This window comes from Camelus bactrianus, chromosome 16, assembly GCF_048773025.1.
Source record: "Camelus bactrianus isolate YW-2024 breed Bactrian camel chromosome 16, ASM4877302v1, whole genome shotgun sequence".
Lineage (NCBI taxonomy): Eukaryota > Metazoa > Chordata > Mammalia > Artiodactyla > Camelidae > Camelus > Camelus bactrianus.
The window spans coordinates 44,319,940-44,336,140 of record NC_133554.1 but is presented as its reverse complement, the minus strand read 5'-3'; the positions used below and the strand labels follow the sequence as shown (position 1 = coordinate 44,336,140).

Sequence of the window (16,201 nt, the reverse complement as noted above, 5' to 3'; positions counted from 1 at the left end):
AGAAAATGTATTTCATACAAATGCGAATGAAAAGAAAGCTAGGGTAGCAATACTTACAGGAGACAAAATAGATTTTAAAACAAAGACTGTAACAAAAGACAAAGAAGGACATTATATAATGATCAAGGGGTCAATCCAAGAAGAAGACATAACAGTTGTAAATATGTATGCACCCAAAATAGGAGCACCTCAATACATAAAGCAAATATTAATAAATATAAAGGTAAATATTGACAATAACACATGCTTACATGGCAGTTAATCTAAGACAAAAGGAAGCAAGAATACACAAGGGGGGAAGACAGCTTCTTCAATAAATAATCTTGGGAAAACCAGACAGCTACATGCAAAAAAATCAAACTAGGTTACTCTCTCACACCATACACACAAACAAAAAATTCAAAATAGATTAAAGACTTAAATTTAAGACCTGAAACCATAAAAATTTTTGAAGAAAATATAGGCAGTATACTCGTTAACATCGATCATAGCAATTTTTTGGATATGTCTCCTCAGGCAAGGGAAATAAAAGCAAAAGTAAACAAATGGAACTGTATCAAACTAAAAATCTTTTGCACAGCAAAGGAAACTATCAGTTAAATGAAAAGGCTGCCTACTGAATGAGAGACGATATTTGCAAATGATATATCCAATAAGGGGTTAATATCCAAATATACAAAGAACTCATACAACTCAACATCAAGTAAACAAACAACCCAATTAAAAAATAGGCAGAGCATCTGAATAGACATTTTTCCAAAGAAGACATACAGATGGCCAGCAAGCATATGAAAAGGTGCTCAACATCACTAATCATCAGGGAAATGCAAATCAAAACCACAATGAAATATCATCTCATGCCTATGAAAATGGCTATTATCAAAAAACAATAGACAAAAAGTGTTGCTGAGGATGTGGAGAAAAGGAAACTCTCGTGCACTGTGGGTGGGAATGTAAATTTGTGCAACCATTATGAAAAACAGTATGGAGGTTCCTCAAAAAATTTTAAAAAATAGAACTACCATATAATCTACTACTCCTGGATATTTATCCAAAGAAAACAAAAAAACACTAATTAGCAAAGATATGCACCCCCTATGTTCATTACAGTATTATTTACGATAGCCAAGATATAGAAGCAATATAAGTGCTCATCAATAAAGAAGATGTTTTCACAAACAATGAAATTTTGCCATTTGAGACAACATGGATGGACCTAGAGGGCATTATGCTAAGTGAAATAAGTCAAAGAAAGAAAAATGCTATATGATTTCACTTATATGTGAAATCTAAAATCTAAACAAATGCACAAACATAATAAAACAAAAACAGAGTTATTGATACAGAGAACAATTGACACAGAGAACAAACAGATGGTTGCCAGAGGGGAGGGGGATGTGGGGAGGAAAGAAATCAGTGAGGGAGATTAAAAGGTACAAACTTCCATTTGCACAATAAATGTGTCATGGGTATGAAACGTACAGTGTGGGAAATATGGTCAATAATTACATAATATCTTTGTATGGTGACAGATCGTAACTAGACTTATCTTGGTGATCATTTTGAAGTGTATTGAAATATCAAGTCACTATGTTGTGTAGCAGGAGCTAACATAGTGTTGTAGGTCAATTATACTTCAAAAACAAACAAATAAACTCAGAAAAAGAGATCAGATTTGTGGTTGGGGTGGGTGAGGGGGAATTGGTTAAAGGTAGTCAAAAGTACAAACTTCTAGTTATAAGATAAATAAGTGCTAGGGATATAATGCACAACATGATAAATACAGTTAACACTGCTGTATTTTTTTTTTTTTGAGTAAAAGTAGATTTATTTAGAAAGATACATACTCCATAGAGTGTAGGTTGTTTCAGAAGGTGAGAGAAAGGCCATGAGGTATGGGGGTTGGGTGCTCAGGTTAAAGAAAAAGCAGATACACACTCAGGAGGGAGAGCAGCCAACACTGCTGTATTTCATATATGAAAGTTAAGAGAGTACATCCTAAGAGGTCTCATTACAAAGAAAGAAGTTTTTTTCTATTTCTTTAATTTTGTACCTATATCAGATGGCCACGAAACTTATTGTGATAATCATTTCATGATGTATATAAGTCAAATCATTACCCTGTACACCTTAAACTTACATAGTGCTGTATGTCAATTATACCTCAATAAAACTAGAAGGAAAAAACATGTTGAGTTATGCTTATTTAACTTACTTTAATTCTTTCTTGTTTAATAAACACATTTACAGGTATAATTATTTTTCTCTGCGACTTTAGTGATATCCCATAAAATTTCATATGTAGTGTTGTCATTATTAAAAGATTGATCTTTAACTCGATCTTTTTATTTTAATTTTTTTAATGAAAGTACTGGGGATGGAACCCAGGATCGCGTGCATGCTAAGCATGTGCCCTACTATTGAGCTATACCCTCCCGCCAATGCAGTCCTGAAAGAAACAATTTGTGCAGAGGTGGTGGAGTCACTCCCAATGCTGGCAGAGAACAGACCAGGTTCATAGTCTGTTCACAGGCAAACAACTTCTTATCCTTTAAGACAACTCAAATTTTATCTCTGTAAAAGTTCCAAAGCATAGTTAATGATGCCTCTATCAGAGCATCCGTAGTACTACCTAGATATTGCTAACAAAGTCCTTATTGTATTATGGATTCTGAGCTCCTTTGGGTTAGAGGCTTTGTCCAATTTCCTATATCTAGGCCTGGATTATATCAAGCACAAAACCTTTTACTGAATGACAGAGTAGAAGAGAGGCATATACAAGTTGCCTAGAAAGCTCCTAAAATTCACTTTCCTCACAGATTTTATTATTTATTTATTTAATTATTTATTTACCTATTCTTATTGACACATAGTTGCTGTACAATATTATATGCTACAGGTGTACAATATAGTGATTCACAATTTTTAAAGTTTATACTCCATTTATAGTTATTATAAAAATATTGGCTATATTCACTGTGTTGTACAATATATCCCTGTAGCTTATTTATTTTATATATAGTAGTTCTGTAACTCTTAATCCCCTACCTCTATATTATCCTTCCCCCTTATCCTCTCCCCACTGGTAACCACTAGTTTGTTCTCTACATCTGTCAGTCTGCTGCTTCTTTTCTGTTATATTCACTAGTTTCTTGTATTTTTTAGTTTCCACACTGAAGTGATAACATACAGTATTTATCTTTCTCCATCTGACTTATTTCACTTAGCATAATGCCAAGTCCATCCATGTTGCTGCAAGTGGCAAAATTTCATTCTTTTTTATGGCTGAGTAGTATTTCAGAGAGAGTGTGCGTGTGTGTGTGTGTGTACACACATACCACATCTTCTTTATCCATTCATCTGTTGATGGACACTTCAGTAGCTTCCGTATCTTGGCACTTGTAAATAATATTGCTATGAATGCTAGGGTGCATGTATCTTTTTGAATCAGTGTTTTTGTTTTTCTTCAGATATGTACCCAGAAATTCCATTTTCTGGGTACACAGATTTTACTCAAATGTGGTGTTCTCCATAGCTATACACATTGCCAGAAATTTTTAAGGTCCCAAAGTATGTTTTTTAAATATAAATAATTGTTCACCTGTATTCAGAATCTCTAAGACTCTAAGCAAAAAAGAAACTTGTAATGAAAATACAGCTCAAGGCAATCTCCAACTGAAGGTTTCCTTTTGGATAACTTTCTGCTTCCCCTAAGAAAAAATTTCTTCTCTGAAGACCATGCTTTTATACATCCTCCCTACAAGTTTCCTGCAGGCTCCCTTCCCCACCACTCTCCCTCCTTAAAATCCCACACAAGTCGGGTAAACTGCTTTTATAAAACAAAAACAACCCAACTGTAAAGCATAGCAATCTCCAGCCTTAAATAATTGCGTGACTACAAATACAAATAACCCACATCAGTTCATCACAAATTAAGAAACTGAACTCCCAATTTTGCTTCCTTTCTTTCAAAAATATGTATTACGTGTACACTGAATGCCAGGCACTAAGTTAAGCAGTAGGACTACAACAGATCAAGACAAATCTATCCCTTGACCATTGAATCAACCAGATTCAATGAATCTGCTGGAATTTTCCAATGTATTTCTTTACTACAGATCTCACCTCCTTTCTCCAAGTCGCTAGAAACCCAGTATAGAAACATTTGCCAGATTCTCTGCTGCAGAAATCTTGAACTCACTTCTTGTTTACCTGGGCAAATATTTCACGTCTAATGTCACAGAGAGTTTTCTCTGCCTCATGTCACTCAGTCCTTTCCCTCCTTCACATCTCAAGTTTTCTCAGTTTTATTACTTTAAGAAGCCTCCTTCCATGGCATTCTTAACTCCCACAAGTTAAGAGGCTCCTTGTCTCATGTGTTGGTCACAAGTCTTAAGGGTTGCATAAAATGTCACATGCCTTGGGCTCATTCATATCCCCTTGTGGATGTAATCATTACCAGAGCTAAAGGAAGCCGACATTCCTTGAGCTTCAAAGGGAGCCTCAAAATCTATTTATGAGTATATTTTTACTTAAAGACTCTCATTTGAAATGTTAACAGGCTTTGCAAGTAGGAGCAGAGTCTTATCCTGAGGAACTCAGAGTGAAACTGCAAAAGGAATTGCATGTCTCTGTGAATCAATATTTCAAGAACAAAGGTCAAAGCTGATAACAGGTCACCTAGAGGCTGTGGCAGGAGAATTCTCTCATTCAACACTCGAATCAGATCCTTGGTAGAACAGTTTCAGAATTAGAGTTCACTTTTATGTTAGGAGGAAAAACCAAAAAAAATTATTTGACTGGACACATAAAATCATTACACTCAGCTACTGTCACTCAAAGAATGCAAACAAGTAGCATTACATTTTATTTTATTTTTTGTCTTTTGCACTGTTTATTGCACATTGTGTGAGGCTACAAATACATAAACCCAGATGATTCTATTTTAAAAACAATCCATCATAAATACTGTTATGATAAGCTCTAAATAGCACTTTCTGTGACATGCTTATACAGCTTAAGATTGTGCAGGTTTTAGGAGCATGTTAATTACAGAAGGACTTGAAATATTTCTTTAAATGTACTATTCAGGTGATTTGACATACTGTAGATCTCTGGATGGTTCATGATAGTAATGAAAGCAGTATCACTGTAAACAATCAAATTATATGCATGTAATTTTGTACAGATATAGGCTTTCTTATTGTATGCTTATGTAATGTGACTCACATTAGCTAGCTCTCTATAATTAGCTGATCTGTTTAAACAGACTTCTACTCCAATAGCTGCTATATTGTGCATATTACATCACAGTTAGTTGGTTGTCTTTCTCCCCTGATAAGCTCCTTGTTGCTTTTAGCATCTCCAATTTCTAACATTATGCCTGGTATAAAGCACACATGTAACAGATGTTTGCTGAAGGAATGATGGACTTTTGATGACTGAAAGCTATTTATAAAAGTACTCATCATTGAACTTAAAGAGCATTTTCCTCATAGGTATGTTCTGACGTAGAGTAACTTTGAGAACTAATTAGAATACAAACATCAGCAGTATTATTGTGCTAAACTTGACAATCTTGCAAAGTTTTCATGACTCCACACACATTTTCTGATTCTAGCGTCTGCTCTGAACCTTTCCCAGCTGTCTTTCATATCTCTGTTACAAGAATACAAGCATCTGTCACGAACTCTCATACCCACAGATAAAGAGGTCCATAAAACAAAGGGGAGGGGGAGGGTATAGCTCAGTGGTAGAGTGCATGCTTAGGATGTACGAGGTCCTGGGTCAATCCCCAGTACCTCCATTAAAGTCAATCAATCAATCAAACTAATTATTTCTCTACACACACACACACAAAAAAAAATTTAGAAAATAAAATAAAACAAAGGGGAAAGAGAAAAGGGGGTTGTGATCCCTTTTGTCTGATACATGTGTTCTTTTGTTGATGGTAGATTTCTATTAGAAGGTCCCCATTTCTTTCAGAATCATCTACCCACTCACCCATTCATTCAAGAATTGGTTAAGCTCAATGGGAGGGGAGAAAATTCAGGTAGAAAGGACTGTGTTTTATAAAAAGAGATACAGAAAAGTCCCATGAGAGTTCCAATGAGGAACAGGAAGCTCAAGGAGGTGAACTAACTTGCTCGAGTTCATACACCTTGGAACTGTTAGAGCTGAGATTTATTCCTCTTACATTTGATATCAGATGGAATACACGCAGGAACTGAGATTTGAGTCTAGTTCAGGATAGTACAAAAGCCTGTGGTCTTCCACTACACTACATCATTCTGCGCCCCATAGGCTACTGTTTTAGTTATCTGACAGAGGCAAATGGACCTGTACTAGGTTATCGGCAATGAAAATAAAAAGGATAAAGGGGTGGAGGCAAGAAATACAGGATATACAATGAGTACAACATGTAGCTGATTAAATTTGGAATGAGAGAGAAAGAATGGAATTTAGTATGGCTTAAGCTTGGAGTCTGGGTAACTAGGAAAACAATGATGCCATCAGCAGGATTAAGGATCTTAGAAGAAGAGTTTTTCTTCAGTGAGAGTTCTAAATCTTCAAAACTCATGTCACCTCCTCCATATAATCTTTTCTGACATCCTCAGGTCCATCACGCAATATTTCATATCTCAACAATAAGGATGACGGCAAGATAGCTAACAGTTTTTGAATGCAGACTGAGTGCCACGCTTGTACCAAGTTCGTTTTCTTCCCTACAAAAAACAATGAGGGAAGTACTATTATTAACCCCATTTTATAGAGGAGGAAACTAGGGCTTGGAGAGTCCTAAAGAGATATTAAATGGCAGACCAAGATGTGAATTCAGGTTGGACTCAGAGATAGCACTACTAACAGAGGCAGAAAAGTGCAGTACTTAAGAGCACAAGAAATGGGGTCAAACTGGGTGGGTTTGAATCCTGCTCTGCTATTAGCTGAGCGACCTTGTGCAAATTATTGTGCCTCAATTTCACCATCTCATCTGTTAAATAAAGACAATAATAGTATCTGTCTCCTAGTATTGTTGTGAGGATTAAATGAGTTCATATTTATAAAGCACTTTAAAAAGTGGCTGGCACATAGTATTAATCACTGCACTCATCTCTCTCTTTCATAATTATTGGACCTTTATTTCTTATCGAGCTGTGAGTTCCTCTAAGATAGGAAGCATGTCTGTTTCATTTTACTATCTCCAGCACCTAGCACCATGTCTGCCACATAGCATTTTTTGCCTGAATGGCATTATACAGGCAGCTTGAAATTCCATCTCTGAACCTTGGAGAAGGGAGGTGGATGGAAAAATAGGTACGAGTCCTACATCTAGACATTTAGGCCTGACAATAGGTAAGACTACCAAGGAAGAGAGCATGGAGGGCAAATAAATAGAACACTGGAGAAAGACTGATGGCGGGAGATGAAAGGAGACAGAAACGGAGCTCTGAGAGGATACACTTTCAAAGAAGCCGCGGAAAAAGAGAGTTCAAGGGACTTGAGGTGAGTCCAGATGAAAGGCTGACTTAAAGGAAGAGTATGAAAATTTTGTGGTTAACAAGCAGCTGACCCTGAGGTTTAAGAAAATATTTTTTTGAGTCTCAAAGGAAGGAAATGAGAGTCCTTGTGTAATAGTTTTTCTAAAACTTGGCAGGCTTTCAAATGTGGGTCCCTATTCACCTTGCGGGAAGCGAGGGTGAGGCGTAGTTGAGAGAATTAGCATTTAAGCTTACAGGGAAAGGGAGGGTCTGGGGCTCTCCAAGGTGCTACTTCTCAACTAAACCGTAATGAAGTTATATCTTCATTCCCAAAGTGAGATAGAAAGTGCAAACAAAACGTTCGTTTTTGCCCTTCATTATTTCATTTAGGCTGGCAAAGCAAGATTGATGATGTTTTTTGCCAGGTAGACATATCTCACTCATTACATTTGAATCTCAATAGGGTTCCACCACCCACTAAGTATGAATAACCAGTTTTCCGAGTTTTTCCTAATACAGTTCTGGTTAACACTTGGGATCCCCACTCCTCCTTAAAAGGTCAAGAAAAGGGAATCGATATCAATAGCTGACAAATTGCGTTTTTATGAATAATAGGCATCACTGACGCGTTTTCAAGAACATTATTCTTTTACAAATTTTGAGTAACAGAAAACTCTTAAGCGGTCAAATGGGCCCACAGGCATCCACCATACAAGATTCAAAATTTACTTTCACAGTATATTGTCTAATAAGGTTTTCCCCACTGTTAATTGGAGAAAAACAGACCCTGGACAGTCGCTGGAGGGACTGAACCAAATACCTTTTTAAAGAGAGGTTTTCAGGGAGGGTATAGTTTAGTGGAGGAGTGCATGCTTAGCATGCACGAGATCCTGGGTTCAATCTCCAGTGCCTCCATTAAATAAACAAATACATACAACGAATTACCTCCCCTCTAAACAGATTTTTTCCATACTTAAATGAATGAGGCCCTGTACAAAGCTCGACGAGCACCTTTAGAAGTCGTTCCCCACTCTGGGGCTCAAATTTTCTCCTCTGTAAAATAAGGGGAAAGGGTGTGTGTGCGCGCGCGCGTGCAAGAGATTGGCTGAAAGCCCCCCTCCAGCTCTCAAGTCATTTCATATTGATTTCTCCCCTTCATGCTACTTCCGTCGAGGAAGAAATGTTGCGAATTCCCTGGGTATGAAAATAAAGAAAGCAGACAGCCTGTCCTGAAGGATCTGTAGGGAGCAGAGATTCTGAAAGGCTCAAGAACTTAATGTCTTGAGCACTTGCGCGGCCAGAGCCGGCTCTCCAGCCCTTGCCTGCCAAAACCCGCGGCTCCGGGAACAAGATGGCGTCAGCACTCAGGCTCTCGCCCCCGCCCCCGCGATTCCGCAATGCGGCTGCCGGCGCCGGCCGCACCCCATTGGCCAACGACGATGAGGTCATCGTGGGGGCGGAGGCCGGCAGCGGCGCGGGGGCGGGGCTTTGCGGACGCACGCACGTCGAGGCGCTGCTGCCCAGAGCTGCGGAGTCTGTGGGCTTGGTCTCGAGCGGCTGCTGTGGCGGCGGCTCGGCCTGCGGCCAGAGGTGAGCGGGGACTTGTAGGTACAGCGCGGCAGGGAACAGCCTCCAAGGGGCACAGCAAATCCCCCCTAACCGCCCCCTCGCTTGTCAAAGGAATTAGCAAGGACCTCAGGTCTCTGAGGGGAAATGGGGGTTCACCCCTCTTCGGGCACCCCTCCTGTGGTCAGAGGAACAGGAGGTTCACTCCCTTTTGGAGGTCCTGATCCCTTCCCCCACTTAAGTAGAAGACGGAGGAACTGAAGGTTATTGGGTAGGCAGAAGAATTTGGGGGCTTCTTAAAGGGACTCTCAATTTGAGAATTTTCCCCCTTTTATTCCCTACTCCAGGAGGTAGGTGTGCCTGGGCTCAGAGAATTCCTGTTTTCTCATTAGGTAGACAGGAAATGAGGCAGGTGGATTTGAATACCTAGTTAGGAGGCGAGGACTGGATGACAGTAATGAAGCAGGGCGCGGGAGCGCTTTATTTGGATTCATCTTGCTCAGGATAAGTCTTTTTTTGCGTTGTAACCCCACACCCTCGAATTGCTTTGGCCTTTTTAGTTTTCTCTTTGGTTCCAGTGGGATAGAGATGTTCTAGGGAGACTTCTAATCACTAAAGAACAGAAACAGGGAGGCAACTCATTGGAGACTGTCGTTACTGGCAGCCTCTGAACTATGCTGATTTGGCCTAATTTTACGTGTTTAGTTAGAGGTTATGGAATCTGTTGTTGTTGAGGGGTGTGTGGGAGCTAGTAACAGCTGTTTTGGATGATTCAGGTGTAGGCAGTCGTAAAGTCAGACTACCTAATCTCTTGAGAAATCCTTGCTTATATCTGAATGTGTTGTTTTGCCTCCTTGTAAGGTCAAGGCACAAGGTTTTGTCATTCGAGTTTCTCAAAATGTCTCCTAAGCTTCCGGAAGAATAACTCTTCCTTTGATGCCAGTTTCATCTATCATTAGGGTTGCCCTCATGATACGAAAAATATGCATATTTTGTAGAGTTTAAGGACTGTACAGTCTGTGCCTTAACAATAGCTAACTGGGAGTAAATAATTGCAGTTTCAGGACCACTGATAGCGCCAATTGTCTTTCCTACCCGGTAACGGTAAGATCGCCCAAAAAGGAAACCTTTATTAGCTCATGCATGAGAAGCTTTAACAGGTGGAAGAATGTAATTAATCTTGAATGTGGGGATAAGAAACAGAAAAGCTGCGGAGGTCGAAAGCTTATTCTCTCTGGCTTGATAAAAATTGCTTTGTCATTACCATGTATTCCTGTCATGCTTGACTTGAAATTGAGCTTAACATGCAAGGTTTTTTTTTTTTTTCCTTTAAGTTAACGCTTATATGTTTAGATTCTCTTGGGAGAAAATGATGTTTTCTGAGGAGTTTGGAAAGTTAAACCCTTTAAAGTAGGTTTAGCTTTAGGGTAGTGCTGGGATTTTGACTGTTAGAACTTGGCAGTAGAGGGCAGAAAACTAGTCACAACAGAGGCATCCTTTATGAGAGGGTCACCAAGGTCTCTTCTGTTTGTTGCCTGACACAAGCAAAAAAAGAAAAAAAAAAAAAAAAAGAACACTGCGAATGTCACTGCCTCATAATATTGTGTCCAAGGTATTAAAGAGCTGTTTGGGATTCCCAGTTCCTGTTTTTAATTTGAATACATTCTTATCTGTTGAGATGTCTCAAATTATTGTCATTTGATCTTGTTGTTGAATGCAAAGGAAGTGATTTCATCAGGCAGTCTTTGAGAGAGGATTCAGTAATAGCTTCACAATTTCTCCTCTCTGTCTTTCTAAGCAGGATGTCAAAACAGTTGTCAAAGACCTCTCAGCATGGGATGGAAGAAATAAAATGCAAAACGGGGGTCTCAGTCCTCTTGGTAATTCCAAGGTCATATAATTTTCTCTTTTTGCCTTAGATCGGAGAGAAATCCAGGCACTCAGTTGACCTGTCCTTTCTGCCGCCATGGGGGAGCTTTTCCGGAGTGAGGAGATGACGCTGGCCCAGCTTTTTCTACAATCAGAAGCTGCTTATTGTTGTGTTAGTGAATTAGGAGAACTCGGAAAGGTTCAGTTTCGTGATGTAAGTAGTTGTGGGGCTGCTGCTTGTTTAGCGCTGAACTCTTATTTTTCTTGTCATAGTCAATTGCCTGATGATGAATGTTTTGCTTTTTATTTGCAAAAATAACATTATAACACTAGCTTACTATTGGAAGAGTGTACACTTCAAGTTGTCTTTGTAGAGGTGAGAAATGTTTTGTGCCAATTCTTCCATATTTTTATTAGCTACCCCTTTGAGACTAATCCTAAGCATTCTCAAAGTATTTGCTTGGAATGCAGGTGGAGGACGCCAACCTAATCTGTTCAAGGCTTGCTCTTTACTTTTGGGCTCCTTAACACCCATAGCATGGTATTTTTAAAGAAAATTGTCATAGTTCTTCCATACAATGGGACATATTTATTACAAAATCTGAAGCATCCAGTTACAGATATGTAGTATATAAGAAAGCATATATTGAATACTCATTATATTGAAGCATTATGCTGAGCACTTGGAGGAGATATCAAAAGAAAATGGACAGTCTAAGAGTATAAAAAGTATGTCCTATGGAGTGTACAGTTTGATCAGGAAGGCACAATACATGCTCCCAAAAGGAGGGAGTAGTTAGCAATTCCCTCTTGTGCAATATCAAAGCTCTGTGTACCTTTCATATACAGCATTCATCGTAGTCATGATTTTACATTCATTGGTGTGAGTGGCTGATGAAAGAATGCCTCCTCCACTATGATCTAAGCACCAGGAAGACAGACACATTCATTATTATATCTGTAGTGCCCACATATGAGATAATCAATAGTTGTTGGAATGAATGGATGGATGAAAGAGGAGTGGTCAGAAAGGAGTGGAAGTAATAAATACTGGCTTCCTGGAATTGGCAGGCTTTCAGGAAGTTCTCTGTCTGAGATGAAGTTGCACAAGTATGACCCAGTGATGTGGTCTTACTCCTTATTCTCTTTGAACCTTTTTCTGCTACCTCTCTTTGAATCTTCTCCTACCTGACTCAGATTCCTTTTCTTAACCTTTCTGAGGACTCTTTGTTATCTTCCACTAACCTCTGTTTTATCTTCCCTACATCCACCGTAGGTGTCAGTGTTCCCTAAGCTCTTTTCTGTACTATCTCCGGATAAGCTTCTCCAAACTCACATCATCCCTTATCACCTTTTGTGTGTGTTTGTGTGATCTCATCTATTCTCAAATCTTCCATCTTTATTCAGTGAGTCTCAAATTTGTACCTCTGGTCCTGACCTCCCAGACACCGTCCCTGAATTTATAACTCTAAGGTTTTTGTCATCTCTGTGTCTCAAGCTTGGTATGTCTAAATCCCAACACCTTGCCTTTTAACAGACTATTTCTTCATCCTGACTTTCTAAATGTGAGCTAATGCAGCAATATTCTTCCAGTTTTCTAGACTTGAAACCTAAAGCAAACCTAAGTCACCCTTAATTTGCAATCCTTCATCTGGTCCTTTGGTGTCTCCCTTCCTAACACCCACTGTGTCTACTCAGTGTTCTTAACTTTTATTTATGATTTATTTCAATCATACAAAAAATTATAGGGGATAATACAATGAATATTTATTGTAGTTCCACACTACTACAGTAAAGTGAATAGTTGAATAAAGTGAGTACAAATTTTTTGGTTTCCCAGTGCATATAAAAGTTACATTTATGCTATACGGTAGACTGTAGACTATACTGTAGTCTATTAAGTGTGCAGTTGCAATAAGTCTAAAAAAATGTATATACATTAATTTAGAAATACTTTACCGCTAAAAAATACTAACCATCATCCAAGCCTTGGAACGAGTCATAATCTTTTTGCAATCAAAAGGTCACTGATCACCATAACTAAACAGAATAGTGGAAAAATTTGAAATATTTTGAGAATTACCAAAATGTGACACAGAGACACAGTGAGCAAATGCTGTTGGGAAAATCATGCTGATAGACTAGCTCAGTGCAGAGTTGCCACAGACCTTCAATTTATAAAAAATGCAGTATCTTCAAAGTGCAATAATGTGATATACAATAAAATGAGGTATGCCTGTAACTATGTTATCTACTATGTAATTAAGAGAAACATTCTACAAATAATTGAAAGCTCCTATATATTTTTCTTCCATGCTGTTCATTTCTCTCTCCTCCCCCTCAAAGGTAATCTCTAGAGTGATCTTTGCTTTTATCATTCCCATGTGTTTTTTCCACTTTTGCTATGTATGTATGTTACCACTAAACAATAATATGTAGTATAATTTTGTGTGTTTTAAAACTATGTATATGGTATCATATTGTATGTATCCTTTAGCAAGTGCTTTTTAAATTTAACATTTGTAAGATTTGACTATGTTGATACAGGTAGTGCTTGTTCATTCCTTTAAATTGCTGTATAGTTATTGTAAGAATATACAGTTGATCATTTTTTCCTTCTGATGAACATTTTGGTTGATTGCAGTTCATTGCTTTCATAGTGTTGCAGTGAAGATACATTTATATGTCTTGTGGTATGATGTGAGGTAGTTTCTCCAGGGCAGTGGTTCTCCAACTTTTTGGTCTAAAGATTTCTTTATATGCTTAAAATATTATTGAGGATCCCAAAGGGCTTTTATGTGAGTTATAGCTATCAATATTACTATATTGGAAATTAAAACTGAGAAATGTTTAAAGTATTTACTTATTAAATTATTTTAAATTATAATAATAAACACACTACATGTTATAACATTTTTATGAAAAAAACTATATTTTCCAAAACAAAAAAAAATAGTTTCAAGAAGAGTGGTATTGCTTTTACACTTTTGAAAACCTTTTAGTGTCTGAATTAATAGAAGACAGCTGGATTCTTATATTGACTTCTGCAGTCAGCCTGTCGTGACATATGTCATGAGCCTCTGAAAAACTTCACTGAACAGTCATGAGAGAATGAGAATGAAAAAGGCAAACGAACTCTTAGTGTTACATGAAAATGGTATTGATCTCATGAACCTGCTGCTGCTTAGGGATTATAACTAGGAGGGGCATTGCTGAGCATTGTGTACATCCCAAACTGTCAGATGCTGTCAGAGTGTACTTCACAGTGAGTGTACCTGTTCATGCTCCCATCGCTGGTTGAGAGTTCCTGTCGTTCCACAATTATGTCGACACGTCTGTGCTCAGACAGAAAAGAAATTTGGTAATCTGATGGTGGGAAATAGTATCTTGTTTTAATTTGTATTTTCTAGATTAGTACACTTAATATCTTTTTATTTGTTTATTGGACATAAAGGGTTTCATTTTCCATGAACTTCTGTCCATATTATCTGCCTGTTTTTCTATTGGGTTTATTTGTCTTTTGCTTATTGACTTGGTGGGGTTTTTGGGTTTTTGTTTTTTTTTTTTTTGAAGGGGAGGTAATTTGGTTTATTTTTTATTTTTATCTTTATCTTTATTATTATTATTATTATTATTATTATTATTATTATTATTATTATTATTATTATTATTATTATTATTATTATTATTATTATTATTTGGAGGTACTGTGCTAGGGGTTGAACCCAGGACCATGTTCATGCTAAACACGTGCTCTACCACTGAGCTGTACCCTCCCCCGTGACCTGTAGTGTTGTTTTTTGGGGTTTTTTTTCCAAGTTCTTCATGTACTCTGGAAGCTAATCTTTTTCTGATCCTTTGCTGATAACTTCTTCCAGGCTATGCCTTGTCTTTTCCCTCTGTTTATGGTATATTTTGTCAAGCATAAGTTTATTTTTCTTTTTTACTTATTGGTATTTTCTTCTTTCCTAAATTTTTGTCTTGAAAAATTTCAAGCCTGAATACCCTGATGTAGATTCACCAGTTGTTAACATTTTGCCACATTTGATATAATCTTTTTTACTGCACTATCAGAAAGTTAGCTATTTCTTTCTTTCAAATCCTTTTTCCTTTTAATTTTCTTTCTTTTTCTTATTTTACCATAGACATTGAGACCTTCAGTAACATGTTGAAGAAGAGTAAGAACAAGCTAATACTGGTTAGGATTGTGTTTAGTTGTATGTAATTGAAAACCCAAATGGTAGGGGTGTACTTTTCTCATGTAACACAAAGCCTGGCTTCACACTGTCATCAGTGTCCTAAGATAATTCTGTGTTTCTCTTTGGCTGTCCTTAAGGCTTTTGTCCTTGCAGATGACCACAACAGCTCCCAGCATTTCATCCGTATGCTAGGCAGGAAGAAGGAAGTGCAAGGAGGAAGGGGAAGTCTTACATATGGAGGGAAAAAGCTTTCCTAGAAATTCTCAGCAGACTTTGTTAATTTATCATTGACCAAAATTATGACATACTCTAGCTGCAAGCGAGCCTAGGAAATGTGATTTTTCAACTGATCAGTTGCTGCCCTGAACAAAATTGGGATTTTTGTTAATAAGGAAGTAGAGCAAAATGCTATGTATCTATCACAAAGTATTCCAGTCTTGCTGCCAACTTTAAGGAGAATCTTTTAAATTTGTATCATTTAAATATGTTTATTCTTAAGTTTGGAGAGATTCTATTAGATTATACAGAGTCCTTTCAATTTCTGATTTCCTGACATTACTGTCACAAATAGTTGTGGAATTTTCTTGAATGACTTTTCTTTATATGTTGAGGCTATCATGTTTTTTCTCCTTTAATCTGTTAATTTGGTGAATTATGTGTCCAGGTTTTTTCCTACTAATTTTTTGACAGTTTTACTGAGATATAATTCACATACCATACAATTTGTCCATTTAAAGTGTGCAACTAAGTGATTTTTAGTATATTCACAGAGCTGTACAACCATCACCACAATCACCTTTATAACCATCACCCTAATCAAGACAGAGTATTTCCGGCAGCCCAGAAAGTTTTCTTGTGCCTGCTTCTGGTCAGTCCCCACCCCCTATAGGTAACCACTGTTTTGATTTCTACCATCATAGGTTCGTTTTTCCTGTTATTGAATTTATATAAATGAAATGATACATTACAAGCTCTTATGTCTGACTTCTTTCACTTATGCATAATATTTTTGAGATTTATTTCATTTTGCTTGATTCTTTTTTAAATTACTGGATAGTACTCCATCATATGAATATATCACAATGTCTT

The 16,201-nt window shown here is 37.5% G+C and overlaps 1 protein-coding gene across 10 annotated transcripts in view; it reads left to right on the top strand.

Moving 5' to 3' along the window:
- Positions 1–16,201, top strand: part of ATP6V0A1 (ATPase H+ transporting V0 subunit a1) — a 76,342-nt gene that overhangs the window by 18,437 nt on the left and 41,704 nt on the right. For 8 of the 10 annotated variants that reach the window (XM_074343377.1, XM_074343373.1, XM_074343376.1 and 5 more), the window contains exons 1-2: positions 8,913–9,068; positions 10,964–11,127. In XM_074343377.1, the coding sequence (XP_074199478.1) occupies positions 11,011–11,127 (117 nt within the window). In that variant the 5' untranslated portion in view covers positions 8,913–9,068; positions 10,964–11,010. Of the gene's footprint in view, positions 1–8,912; positions 9,069–10,963; positions 11,128–16,201 lie in introns of those variants that run through there. The other 2 variants (XM_074343370.1, XM_074343378.1) reach the window with 1 other exon arrangement.